This window comes from Cebus imitator, unplaced genomic scaffold (genome assembly GCF_001604975.1).
Source record: "Cebus imitator isolate Cc_AM_T3 unplaced genomic scaffold, Cebus_imitator-1.0 Scaffold62, whole genome shotgun sequence".
Classification (NCBI taxonomy): Eukaryota; Metazoa; Chordata; class Mammalia; order Primates; family Cebidae; genus Cebus; species Cebus imitator.
This window is the reverse complement of record NW_016107377.1, coordinates 5,541,299-5,555,845: the sequence shown is the minus strand read 5'-3', so window position 1 is coordinate 5,555,845 and position 14,547 is coordinate 5,541,299. Positions and strand designations below refer to the sequence as shown.

General features: G+C 49.2%; 1 protein-coding gene across 6 annotated transcripts in view; it reads right to left on the bottom strand.

The window, feature by feature from the left end:
- STK24 (serine/threonine kinase 24) overlaps positions 1–14,547 on the bottom strand; it is a 128,099-nt gene that overhangs the window by 5,015 nt on the left and 108,537 nt on the right. For 5 of the 6 annotated variants that reach the window (XM_017530039.1, XM_037739088.1, XM_037739087.1 and 2 more), the window contains exons 6-9: positions 7,082–7,267; positions 4,057–4,202; positions 2,232–2,355; positions 862–930 (exon numbers count right to left, since the gene is read on the bottom strand). In XM_017530039.1, the coding sequence (XP_017385528.1) occupies positions 862–930; positions 2,232–2,355; positions 4,057–4,202; positions 7,082–7,267 (525 nt within the window). The remainder of the gene's footprint in view (positions 1–861; positions 931–2,231; positions 2,356–4,056; positions 4,203–7,081; positions 7,268–14,547) is intronic. The other variant, XM_017530040.2, reaches the window with a different exon arrangement.

Sequence of the window (14,547 nt, the reverse complement as noted above, 5' to 3'; positions counted from 1 at the left end):
GCTGCGGGATGCAGGCGCAGGGGAGGGGAACGAGCTCCTGTGACACTTCCTCCCAAGGGCCTCCCCTTCAAGGACAAGGACCCCAAAAGACAGCCACAGTGGAAAGCGCCCCAAGAGGGCCAGATCCCCATGCGGCCCATGGTGAGTACCTCAAACGCAGCCTCAGCCATGAAGGGGCACAATAAGAAAGGTGGGGTGACTTCCAACTTATTTTCAAATCCGCTGCTAACCAGATGCAGAACAATCTTCATTCTTACAGACTACTTTTGAAAATTTCTCAAAACACAGTGTGCACTGGGCCAGCCATGGGAGCACGTTCCTCTGGGAGGGAGAGGCTGGGGGGAAGGCAGGTGGGGGGAGGGCAGGGAGCAGGGAGGGCAGGCACAGGGAGGGCGCCATACTGCTGAGCAGAAGAGGGACTTGGGTGAAGCACGTGGCTCAGGGAAGACAGGAGGACTCCGGGCATCCAACGTCTACCAAGAAGTAAGAATGTACTTTTCACGTGGCCAGAAATTGGTCTGAGGCAAAAACAGCAGGCTGTACCCAATGAGATTTGCTAAAAAGCAGCACAATGGGTGACACAGGATTTCAGGTTGATGACTGTCATCCAGTCTACAAATTCCAGGCTGCAGCAGAGTGGGCACCTCCCAGGGAGACTCAACAGAGGCACCACCCAGGACAGAGGGGGGCAGAAGGTGGTGCCTGGCGCTGGCAGCCTTTGGGGAGGCACGATGCGGGCTTCCAAGGCTCTGCCAGCTTGTCTTAATGTTCCCAACTCTTAACTGGCAACATCACCACTGACGTGTGCCCAGCTTCTCCCTCCCCGCCTCCCACTCTGAAAAGGCCAGCCAGGTACCTTACCTCAGCAAACAGAGGAGAAATAATTGTAGATAAACACTGAGAGAAAGGCCTCTTTGGGATGTCTTTCTTCTTGGGGGAGAGAAAAAAAGGTCATGAGAAACAGTTAACATTCACATCAGCAATAATGCAATAAACCTCACATCTGGACTATGGAAGCTTGGGGGCTGCCTCTAACTTCACGCTGAGTAAACGTCCTCCATGCACCATGACATCAGAACAAGACCATCGGAGGCGTCTCCTCTCGCTAGACTTCAAAGTTTCACTTGCAGTGACATGCAAAACCCGCACTCGAGGGAAACCCGCATCTGGGTTCCATGTGGAACTCCATGGGCACAGGGCGGTGCACTGCCTTGTCTCACTAACTGTGCAGAAGAGCTTTACTGGTTGGGCATGGTGGCTCACGCCTGTCATTCCAACACTGTGGGAAGCCGAGGCAGGAGGATCATTTGAGCCCAAGAGTTGGAGTCCAGCCTGGGCAACACAGACCCTGTTTCTACAAAAAAAAACAAAACAGTTTTAAATAAACTGGACATGGTGTCACATGCCTGCAATCCCAGTTACTCAGGAGGCTGAGGTGGAAGGATCGCTTGAGCCCAGGACTTTGAGGCTGCAGTGAGCTATGATGACACCACTGCACTCCAGTCTGGGTGACAGAGACCCTGTCTCAAAAAAAAAAAAAAAAAAAAAACGGGGAGAGACAGAGAGAAAGTACTTTACTAATGCAAACCTGGAAATAGAAATCAGGTCAAGATCAACCATTCCAAGTGCTGTCTAGGACTGAGGTCGAGTTTCTACTTTTGCAGCCTCCACATGGACACTGAACACCTGTTCACTTATCAAAGCAGGACTTGTAGGATCAACAGGGGACAGCACTGGCCCACCCTGCCTGAGAGAAACTACACCACTATGCTTTACAAGACCCTAAATAGATGGCCTTTTGTAACTTTAACGGGCATAAAACCAATTAATCAAAATTGTTTTACATAAATATCAAAAGCAATGCAGTTACTTGTAACGTCCCTAAAACTCAATCACAAAATTATGACATGTAAGTAAGTAACCCCAACATGCAAAACAGTCCCTCAAAGACAGCTATGAAATCAGTTCACGGGAGACCTCACCCCCAGACCCCATGACGGCAGAGCTGCAGGGAGCAGGATGGAGCGGCACAGAACAGAGCAGAGGCCCGACTCCCCGGTGTGAGCTGATCATCAGACAGAACTGAAGCTCCTGACCTGTCCATCCCCTGGCAACAAAAAACAGCTGCCACAAAGGACCCCACCCGCACCCACAGCAAGCTTCACACACAAGTGCCTGCAAAACCCTGTGAACTGAGGTCAGTGTGAGCATTCTGGAGGGAGCAGACATACCTTGTTTCCGTCTAAGTCCGACGGCTGAAGAGCTCCGTTCTCAAGATTCTTGGGATCTTTTTCTCGGATTGTGAAGATCCAGTCCCCTGAATCACTGCCCCCCGCAGCTTGGCCATCTGTTTCCCTTAACACAGAAATGCAGGGAAATCCTGTCAGTGCTCGCACACCTGCTCTGAGGACTCGGGGACCGCCGAATCCACACCCACCAACCCCAAGTCCCCACCCATCACATCCTTGCCCAGTCCTTCTGGGATTTTCCAAAGATGCTCCTGCCTCCCTCACAGAGAAGGGACCATCGGAAGGTGGTTCCCACACCCCCCTGGATGCCACTGTGTGCATGCCCACCCTCCTTCTCCTCCGCCTCTTCCTCTTCCTCCCAGAGGACACCTCCCTGGGAGCCCCTCTCTGGGACATCAGCTTCTCTCCGCTGGGCTCCTCCTCTCACCGCGCAGGCAGGCGTCCCTGCGTCCTGCCTCACCACAGCCGTCTCTCAGCCCGGGTTCTGGGATCCACACTCGCTGCCTCCATTTGTTACCCTCCACACACTCCAAAGCCCACTCATGTCCCTTTGCATACTCCCTGGCCCCTCATAAGATGATGATGTGCTGGTCACTCCCTATCCCGAGTGGGCCTCACGGGCAATGATCCCTTTGCCCCACTGATGCCTATGGCCCCACGGAGCCTGCGCGTCCTCCCGCCCCTTGCCACACCTGTCCCCTCTCACTCACAGGTGGAGCCTCACCCTCATACCAGCTTCCCTAGGGGCCAGCCTCACTCCCCCACACACCCCGACTGACACCCTTTGCTCTCTTGGCTCCATTGACTTCCACAGAATGGTGACCCCTAAGCCCGCCTCACCTGCCCAGCTGTCTCACCTGAACTCCACACCTCCATGCCACTTCACGTTGGACGTCTCCTCCTGGACAACTCAGACTGACACACACGGTCCACCCACACCCGGCTTCCTGCACCTCACATCACAACGCCTGCGGCCACACTGCCCAAGCCTGGACACCAGCTTCCCTCCTTGACCCGAATCCGCCGCCTTGTCCTAGCTCTCCAAGCCTCTCTCCAGTCTCTTCGTTTTGTCATCTCTGTGGCTACCCCTGCAAGCTCCCAATGGCAGCACCTCAAGAACTTCCAAGGTCAGTGGTCTCAACCTTGGCTTTAAACTGGCATCACCTAGAAACCCTGAAAAACCACTCAGGGTCCCATCCCCAGAAACCTTCATTCAACTGACCTGGAGCATGGAACTGCACTGTGGACCAACCTTATTCCTGCCAAGGCATGCAGAACGGATGGGTTCCCAGGCTCCCACTTCCTGACACATTCTTGGCCTGACCGCCTCACCAGCCTTCCCCACACAAATGGCTGCAGCCCCACTTTGCCTCTGAAGCCAAAGGAATTCCTAGATGCCAAGCTTGACAGCAGTTCTCAGTAAGTCACTTCCTGGTACAGAGCTTCTACTAGACTCAACAGGGAGTCACAAAAACATGCATTTCTAGCCTTTCAGGTATTCATGTGACAGTTTCACCTCATCAGGATTTTAAGAACAGGAAGTGCAACGGAAAACAAACAGAAGAGAGCGAAAGAGCAAGGTCCAGATCCCTACGCACAGCTCAGAGTTCACTCGCAGAAACTCCACCAACATCATCAAGAGGCTAAATGATGCCCAAACAGACCCATGCTGTGTCTAACACAACAATCGCCACCAACCTGGATTATCTGAAAAAAACTCAACAAGAAACAAAATGCACACCAAACAAGTGACAAGGACCAGCGGCTCCATTCCACACCATGCTTGGGCCACCCAGGGGCCACTTACGCGTCAGAATCCTCAGAGCTTGAGTCGTCGTGGCTCTGCTCGGCCTTCCATCTCTTGTACCTGTCGATGAGCTCGGTCAAGTAGGAAGTTTTCTTTGCATTGCGTAGGATAAACTTGTGCTTCAGTAACTCCCTAGCAGTGGGTCTCTGGAAAAACACACACAACAACCCAAGTATGAGATGAAGCTCTCCATCCCCCGCGAAAGGACAGACTTCAGCCTCAAAATATCAGCCTGCGCACCGACACCTGATGACTGGACTCCACTCCACAGCTCTTCTCACTGTGCCTCACCCCAAGATGAGGGTCTCGGGACCTACGCCTGGACTCCGGGTGCTGTGGTGGGCATGGCACTGAGTTTCCAAGGAGGTCCTTAATATTCTATAGCTAGCCATCCAATGAAAGAACAAGAACTAGGCCGGGCGCGGTGGCTCAAGCCTGTAATCCCAGCACTTTGGGAGGCCGAGGCGGGTGGATCATGAGGTCAAGAGATCGAGACCATCCTGGTCAACATGGTGAAACCCCGTCTCTACTAAAAATACAAAAAATTAGCTGGGCATGGTGGCGCGTGCCTGTAGTCCCAGCTACTCAGGAGGCTGAGGCAGGAGAATTGCCTGAACCCAGGAGGCGGAGGCTGCGGTGAGCCGAGATCGCGCCATTGCACTCCAGCCTGGGTAACAAGAGCGAAACTCCGTCTCAAAAAAAAAAGAAAGAACAAGAACTTCCCCCAGAGAAATGCACTTCCACAGAAAACTCTGCACAGAGCTTCACGGGGATTATTCATGAGAGCTTATCTCCTAATTTATAAAATACTTTATGACAAATGCTGACAAAATATGTGTTCTGGGTTGCTTTAACTTTTTTTTTTTTTTGAGACAGAGTCTTGCTCTGTTGCCCAGGCTGGAGTGCAGTGGTGAGATCTCAGCTCACGGCAACTTCTGCCTCACAGGTTCAAGCGATTCTCCTGCTTGAACCTCCTAAGTGGCTGGGACTACAGGAATGTGCCACTACACCTAGCGAATTTTTTCTATTTTTAGCAGAGATGGGGTTTCACCATGTTGGCCAGGCTAGTCTCAAACTCCTGACCTCTGGTGATCCACCCGCCCCAGACTCTCAAAGTGCTGGGATTACAGGAGTGAGCCGCCGTGCCTGGCCGCTTTGTTAACTTTCTGTATTAATGTTTCACCACATCCAGGCACATAATAGAAATGTCAATTTGGAATTAAAGAAACCGTAAGGGAGACAGCAGAAGCCGTTTTTCCTGTCTGTTGAGAGAATAGCTGGGTGCTCTTCATCACCCACTGTCCCAGTTTAGAAAGGCTGTTTCCCAGGTCCCTCCCTTCCCTTGTTATTGGGCTGAGGACTTTACCCATGCCCTGAGTTCAGCATGGCCACCGCAAGCAGCACCTGGCCAGCTACCTGCCTTGAAGATGGTGACAGTGACAGGGAATGTGCTTCCCAAGGAAACCTGCATGGCCCAAACTGGAACAGACAGAAGGAACACCCAAACACCGAGTCAAACCAAGTTCCCACTCACTCCAAACTACGAAAGTTTGATTATAAGAGTCAAGCACGTTTTCAGATTTAAACTCGTGAGAAACCTAATCACCTCAGGTACTGTCCCTCCCTGTCTACATGAGGGTAAACCCCAGCTACCCCCGAGGTGCTCACATTCTCGCCTCTCAGCTGGCTCCTCAGTAGCTGTAGGGTGGAGCGGGTGTGTGCTGGGGAATAAGCCCATACTAGACACATGCTGTGCACGGGAAGGCATGCCTGCAAGCGGCCATATCTCCACCAGTGCATGGTGGCTGCAACAAACGTCATCATGTAATAAAATGCAGAGCATCGTGGCACGTAGGACAAGCCTCACCACTACCTGACGCTGATGGGGTGATCCATCACTGGCGTGGTGGTCTCCGGCTGCATCTCCTTAGAGGTGCTTAAAAAATGTTGTATTCTGGCCGGGCACAGTGGCTCACACCTGTAATCCCAGCAATTTGGGAGGCCGTGGCAGTGGATCACAAGTTCAGGAGATCGAGACCGGCCTGGCCAACATGGTGAAACCACAACTCTACTAAAAATACAAAAATTAGCTGAGTGTGGTGCAGCGCACCTGTAGTCCCGGCTACTCGGGAGGCTGAGGCAGGAGAATCCCCTGAACCCAGGAGGTGGAGGCTGCAGTGAGCCAAGATCATGCCACTGCACTCCAGCCTGGTGACAGAGTGAGACTCCGTCTCAAAAAAAAGAAAATGTTGCATTCATGTTGCATTCCCCACTTAATTCCTTTACCAAAACCAGCATATTAGAAAACCATGATGCTCTTGAAAAAGTAATCACCCATTTTTAATTAAGAGTTAGGAAATGGGGGGCTCAGCTTGGCCTTCAGCTAACTGTGCTGGAAAACTCAAAACAAAACAAGGACATATGGTGCTGCATCCAACACCAGCACACACCGACAACTGTCAAAGAAATGTCCTAATTCAAAGAGAAAACAAGGCAAAGCCACACAGTCGTTACTGCTGTAAGGCTCTGCCAGAGTCTATTAAACCTAAAAAGAGATGTAGGCAGGAAGAGGCGGGGATAGTAAAGAGGGGGGCTTGGTTGTATTTGTATTTTCTAATCTTTTGTTTCCTAACACATGCCACCTGGAAATTGAAAACATTTACTTTAAAGACATATTTAGCCATTTATTTCCAGGCTACACTTTCCCATTCCTAAAAACAGTGTAACAGTTTATGACCTGATCCTCTATCAATATTAAACTTTGATGATTCCACATTTGATATTAAGGAGAATATTCTTCAGATTCCATAAAGTATGAGATGGCAGAAATCTAAAGGAAATTGCTGATACTTATAAAATGCATTTGCAAACCAAAGAGGTCAATCATACTTATTTATAGAAAAAGAAAAATGAGTAATTCCATGAAGACAGCTGAAAAGAGTGATTAAAGAAATCCCAACAGGATGTATCTAAACCAAGTCAAGACTCACATAAGGAGGGACGTTCACATCCCCAGGAAACTTACAAAGCTCGGCTCCTTATTCAAACAGGCCTCCACAAACTCCTTGAGGGGTTTACTGTAGTTTCCTTCCAACGTCGGTGGGTTGTTCTTTGGAATGAGGAATAAAACTTTCATGGGGTGCAGCTCGGAATGAGGTGGTTCCCCTCTTGCAAGTTCAATAGCTGTTATGCCTAGGGACCAGATGTCTGCCTGCAACAAGAAAAGCATCTTTACCAACACCAAGCAGAAATCAACTCCAATTAACAGTATTTATGGGAAAAATGGTAACATGTCTCAATACTTCCAAGGTTTGGAGAAACGTATTTTTAACTGCTATTTAAAAACATAAGTCCTCCCTATAAATTCAAGAGACAGTGACAGGAGAAAGTATAACATGCCAAATGCTTTCTGCCTCTACACGAAGACCACTTATCAGGCCACTCCTAACACACCTCCTGCTGGATGCGTTCGGCGTTCCCTGTGGAGTCCCTGAAGCCAGCAGGACCGGTAGGAGAGGTGAGCAGAGAGGAGTCCGGAGAGGGGGTACGCTTGTGGGTCACCCCCTCCAGCAGTGCTTGGAACTTAGGGCACAGCTTTGAGGTCAAGAGCAGGTACCTTGGTCTCAAGAGACCTGGGCTGAAATGCCAGTTCTACAGACAAAGTCCTATGACATCGGATGAAAGGGCTAACCACTGAGCCTTGTTTCCCTAATTTGTAGAATGCGAGTGGAAGAGGAGGTGGCCGAGCCAGGTGCCTTACATGGGGCCCACAACTTTAAAAAAAAAAAAAGTTTATTACAAAAATGCTCAAACATACAGTGAACTGAGAAATAGTAATATAATGCATCCTCATAAACCAAGTGCAAGAATTTCATGATTATTAACATTTTCCCACACAGGCTTTGTCCACGTCTCTGTGTTCCCATAGTGGATTTTAAAATAACTCTGTCATCATCCCCCCGCCAAGTACTTCAGTGTGCCAACGTAAGGACTTTTTACTACCTATCAATGCCTAAAATTAACACCGATTCCTCCATGTCCTATATAATTAAATGTTCTCCGCTGTTCAAAAACAGTCATTCCATGGCCGGTTTATCTGAATCGGGATCCAAACACAGTACACGGGGTACAACAGACTGTTTCAGCCTACAACAGTCCTCTCCCCAGTGCCATCAACTTGAAACCAGTCCCAAGTTCTGGATCTGTCTAGTGGTTTCTTCCTGGTGTCATTTACTGTGTTTCTCTAGTGCCTGCATTTTCTGCCAAATGTCCGATGGGAGACATCTGTGAAAACATGTGTGGCCCCAACCAGCGCACCTCGAGTCCAGCTGCCCCACCTCCTTCTGCCCAACCAAGCAGTTATGTGAAGGAACAAAGTCCTTGAACATGTCATGTAAATGAGGAGAGCCAGGTAGTCTTAAGAGGAACTTGACAGCTGAGACTTTGACAGCAGATGATACCAATCCCCACACAGGACCAAAGCTGACAGTGAGGCAGGATATAGTCCTATATGGGCTGGCAGAAGATGACTTGGGGACTGGGGTAGAGAACACGCCTTACTCTGGTACAGCTTCCCTGCTGCTCTCACTGTGTACTATAATCCATCACTATTCCAAGAACTTCAGTTAGAACTCAATACATCTCTCGCACTCACTCTTCAGCAAGAAATGCAGAGGCTGAAGCATCATTGTGGTGGCTGCAAGGTGCTTTAACTCTCCAGAGGACACACTTGCCATGTTCCTGCAACCTTAGCGAGTACCAGAAATCCCTACTGGAAGCCCCTGAGCCCATGGGAATGATGCCTATGGCATATTCTATTTCCTTATTCTCAGGGAAGACAAAAAGCTGCCAGCAAGTCTTGTTCTAAATTCTTTCTACTAAATACTATACTGAAGGGGTCAGTCTAGAAGAGCTGATGCTACAAGAAATACAAGTAATTTCCTTCCCTCTACAACTTGGGTTCTTTGCTTTAGTCTGCATTGTGTCATCTTATAAACCAGCAGAAATGCAACTGATCCTGGCTCTTGCCCCTAGGAGGGGGAGCCAGGTGCACAGGGGCACAAAGATGGGCAAGCATCCAGAACCATGTCCACAGCAGGAGGACAGGAGTGGGCAGGCACAAGGAGGAAGGAGGGGAGAGGCAAGAACAGAGGCGACTAATATGACCCATGCCCAGCAGCGCTTCTCCACGCCAACAGGTGACTCTCAAGTTTGTGTGATTCCACATCTGTCTGCCTCCCAGGCATCTCAGATTTCGTTACAGTTCCCACTGTTTTCAAAGCATGCTGTCTCCTGGCCACACAGATCCAGAGCCTTCTCATTTTTAAGGACATGTAATAGTTAACACGCATTTTGGGAGTACATGTGATATTCTGGTACAAGTATACAGTGTGTAGCAATCAAATCTGGGTAGCTGGGATACCACCTCTCACCTCAAACATGGATCATTCCTTTGTGTTGGGATCATTCCAAATCTTCTCTGCTGGCTATTTGAAACACAATAAATGATTAACTATGGTCACCCTACTGTGCTACTGAACCTGATCTCTGACGGGATGCTCCTCCAGACCTCCAAGCACCTCTCAATCAGCTAAGCACACTCGGTGACTGGCAGGGCCCGGCAGTGGCCGGTCTCTACTGAGGAGTACGCTGGTAATGCGCTTGCCTTGATTTCACTCAGAGGCCCGAGGACTGGTTTTCAGGCTCAGGGACAGACAGTAAGCAGGCAGCAGCCAGCACAGAGGAGCGAACACCTGCTTCCACGAGCCAGTGAGTGCCACGGGAAGTCCACTGAGAAAACCCTGCCAGCCCCATCTGAATGCAACCCACACAACGCTCGCCTGGCTTCCCAGGACGGCAGCAGCACAGCCCCATCAAGAACAAACATGGGGGCTGGGGCACGGTGGCTCATGCCTGTAATCCCATCACTTTGAGAGGCTGAGGCAGGCAGATCACTTGAGGCCAGGAGTTTGGGACCAGCCTGGCCAACATGGCAAAACCCCATCTCTACTACAAATACAAAAATGAGCCAGGTGTGGTGGTGCCCACCTGTAGTCCCAGCTACTTGGGAGGCTGAAGCAGGAGAATCACTTGGGCCTGGGAGGCAGACGTTGCAGTGAGCAATACTGTAAGCCTGGGTGACAGAGTCAGACCCTGTATCAAAAAAGAAAAGTGGGAGCCATCCTCCAGGCAGCCATGCCGGGAGCCCAAGGGTCACCCAGCTCCTTAGGACCGCCCTTTGGACCCTCCTAAATTCAGCCGCATCCCAGCGTGGATGGTTGCTGGGCTCTCAGCACCCTGTGTCCCCTCTACCCCTCCTAACTTGGATCAGTCTAAAGCGATTCTTCTCCCCAGGACTTCTGTGGGGGGCTCCCACGTGGTCTTCCTGCCTGCTGGCTCTCCTGCCAGACATCTAACTATGACCAATTTGGAAACCTGGACTGGCACTTGAATCAATGGCAAGCAATGTGGCCATACAACACGTCGAAAGCCACAAAAATATCCAAACTTGTTAAAACCAATTACTTCCACTTCTAGGCATCTATACTAAATTTTAAATTTGGAAGATGGTATATGCCCAAAATATTCAACAGCAGCATTACTTATGTTCAACCTCAGAAGAATAAGTTGCTATGGCACATTAACTTAATGAAGTATGGTATTCAACGTCTTGGTAGGAAACTTATATACACATATTATTGAGTTTATCTATTACTGCTTCCAGGAAAAATGACAGCAGATTAAGAACTTGTCTCTGAGGTGTTTTGTTTTGTTTCGTTTTGTTTTTGAGGTGGAGTCTCACTCCGTCACCCAGGCTGGAGCCTCGACCTCGTAGGCTCAAGCCATCCTCCCACCTCAGCCTCCTGGATAGCTGGCTGGGACCATAGGGCACACCACCATGCCCAGCTAATTCTTTAATTCTTTCAAGAGGCAGGAGTCAGAGGTGGGGGTAGGTCTTGCTTTACTGCTCAGGCTGGTCTTGAACTGGCCTCAAGCTCTCCTCCCACCAGGGCCTCCCAAAGTGCCGGGGTTTTAGGCGTGAGCCACCACGCCTGGCCCGTGTCTGAGTTTTAAAGTAAACGTTATGTGGGGGACAGACAGTCATCTTCCAAAGCAATTAAAATGAGGTGAAAGGAGAGACCCATTTTGGGCCATTTGGGAAAGATATGAAATGAGATATTAAGACACTGCTGACAGAGAAAACAAACACTGGTTTCTAACATACGCTCCAGTCAGAAGCTGCAAATGCGCATGTTCACTGCGAGCAGGTCTTCCTGGGGCTCGCTCCTGAGTGACCCCTGAGCTCCTGGTCACTGATGGTTCAGGACTCTCCCCGACAATGGGAGAGGTGGGAGTCTACCCAGCAGCATCCTCCATCTTCACACTATTGTGTCAGATAAAGAACGCTGGCTACAAATCTAAAGATATAATACAATTTAAGTGATAGTTTTTAAATTATATAGGGAAAATAATTCTAAAAGAAACCAATCAACTCTATAATTAAGAGGAAGAAGAAAACCATGGATAACTCTAAGTCACAGTTGTAACCAGGCAAAACAAAATCTGACTTAATATAAGCGTATTACTTAAGCAGATGCGATCTTTAGGAACACACTTGTAAGTGGTCTCTGGAAGCGCAGGTGATATTTATCACCACTAAGAGCAACACGTGGTTGACCAAACATTACTACCTGCGAAAATAAAGCCTGCTGCCTCCCACTTCACCTTCTTCCCTCACCCTCAGGGCTCATCCTTCCAGCCAAGTCTGTGAGTAATTCTTGATCGGGATGCAGGAGCAGGGAGGCTGTGGGCTCAGTGCCCAGTGACAGGAAGGGCTGGGGCACAGTGCACTAGACGGGCCAGCTGCCTGGCTTCTGGCAGCTCGTCAGCTAATCCCACCACGCTTTCACTCATCTTCAACAATGTTTTTTTCTCCATCAATGCATCACCAATTTCCACTTTCCACCATGGGTGGACTGCAAACCAAGCACAATCCATTCGCTAACATACCATCATCAAAATCTTACAAGGAAAAAGGGAGACTTGAGTTCTTCAGCCCAGGACCTCTCTCTAGTGTTGAAACCGGTGGCTTCTTGGCAGTGAGCAGAGTTATCTCCCTTGGCACAACGTCCCAAGCATAGGGACTCCTTCAAACAAACCTAACTTCCCAAAATCCCCTTAAAACATTAGTCATGAAGGTTCTTATGACATGTGGGCAATAAAGACTTAGTAATGTCATGCTTAGGTTAAGAACTGAGATGGACAGAAGATGCCCTCTATATGCAAACACATTCAGTAACACTTGAGCAACCCAGACAAGGGGACACAGGTAGTGCCAGAGGTGACAATGCTCGAAAAGGGTCCCAAACAGGTTCTAAACATAAACAGCAAACAGAGGTGCATACTCCCTTTAGTTCAGTGAGATGAAGAAGCTAGTAAAGCGGGTGAAGTCCATCACTTCTCCCAGCCCTCCCTTCCTTCGAGAATCACCGTGTGAACCTACGTGTGGCTTGGGCACATGCCTTCCTAACTACCATACAGAACCCTGTCCCCAATAACGGGAAGGTCTTTCCTTACCTGCAGTGCAGAGACTAGGGGGGAAATTGTCTAGGAGTCACGCAAGAGAGAATGGAGGGAAAGCTGGGAAGCAGCTGAGTGAATCACAAGACCAAAACGGCCTCCAGTGCACCCCGAGGAGCACTGGCTGCCCAGGAGGCAATCCAGCCACTGGAGGGCCACACACGGGGTGGGTGGAAGAGCAAGCTTGTCAGGCCGTGCTTGTGACAACAGCTTCCAGTCCAGAGCCACACTCGGAGGGGAGCAGGGGAAATCTCAGCCCTAAGGCCCAGCCTGAAACCCCCCTTCTGGTAAACCCCCCTTCTAGACGCAGACACAGATGTGACCCTCACAGGTCCTCACCACACATCTCCCAGATCAAAAAACCTAGAAAGTCAATTTCACATCAGCATAAGAGTTGGCTCAGGATTTCCAGTTCAGAGTTGTTGGGTATGATCTAAGCAAGTGAAACAACTAACTTCTGACACAAGTCAGGGTAAAGGTAAAAACTGCCAAAAATGTGACACATTTTTTCATACTCTCTCTAACCCACCCCACAATACTACAACACCTACTGATCAGATCAAAGCCTTCTGAGTTTTTTTTGTTTGTTTTTGTTTTGTTTTGTTTTGTTTCCTTTTCTTTTGAGACAGTCTTGCTCTGCTGCCCAGGCTGGAATGCAGTGATGCAATCTGGTCTTACTGCAACCTCTGCCCCCTAGGTTCAAGCGATTCTCCTATCTCAGCCTCCTGAGCAGCCGGGACTACAGGCGTGCGTTCACCACGCCCGGCTAATTTTAATATTTTTAGTAGAAATGGGGTTTCATCATGTTAGCCAGGCTGGTCTCAAATTCCCAGCCTCAGCCTCCCCAAGTGCTGGGATTACAGGTGTTCATGAACCACCACACCTGGCCAGAGCCTCCTGATGCTGTAGAGCTGGAAGAAGGCAGCTGGCCAAGGTGTGATGTCGCGACATCGCTGCAGCAAATGCCCACAGAGGCCCTGCCCTCTAAGGAAAGCGGGTGGGGACGGCTCAGGCAGACAGGGCAGCTCTTGAAGAAAGGTTCTCAAGGAAGCAATGATGGCGGAACTGAAAATGTCGATCTTCACATGGGCTGTTTCCTTTTCTCCATGGCACTTGTGTGATCTGAAACTGCTTATTTACCGTTTCTTCTCTCGACCTCAGGAGAGGAGGGAGTGTGCTGTCTTGCTCACAGCTGTATTCACAGCACAGTTGCTCAGTACAAATTTGTGAATGAATGACACCAGCTTGATTTTCCTCATTTGAAGGCACTTAACTTTTTAAGTTTAATGTTTGTAACACAACTTTTGTCCTCTTGAAAAGATTCTGACATATGTAAATCATCTCTGTTCATTCACTTTGCTTGGCACCAGGCAACGTCTTTGACTTATAGGTTCACATTATTCTTAACTTCAGGTAAGTTTTAAATCTTTAAAAGCGCTTCTGTTATATCTATTCTGGAGTTTTACCAATTAGCGCTGTGCACTGATTCTTTCAAAACTCTTTCAAGCATCTCTCAGTTCAAGTCTCAACTAGAATGCCATCTCGCCAGGGCCCAACTCTGAAATGGTCTCATGCGGAGGGGCCCACACCTTCTGCCTGCCACTCTCTAGGGCTATTTCTCACCTAAGGCAGGTAACTCACTGAAAAAGGTGACTACAACATGGCCCGCTTGCTCCTAACGTGCTGTTAATTCTTCCTTGTTTACTGTCAGTCTCCCCCATATGAATTTAAGATGTACAGGAGAAGAGACTTTTGTTCTTGTCTACTCCGGTATTACTGGAATCTAGAAAAATGTGTCTACACTGAATGGGCTAAAGGAATGAAACAATCAATATGAAATAAACACGGTAATGAAAGAGGGAGACAGAAAGAAAAGGGAGGAGGGGGAGGAAGGAAGGAGGGGGAGGAAGG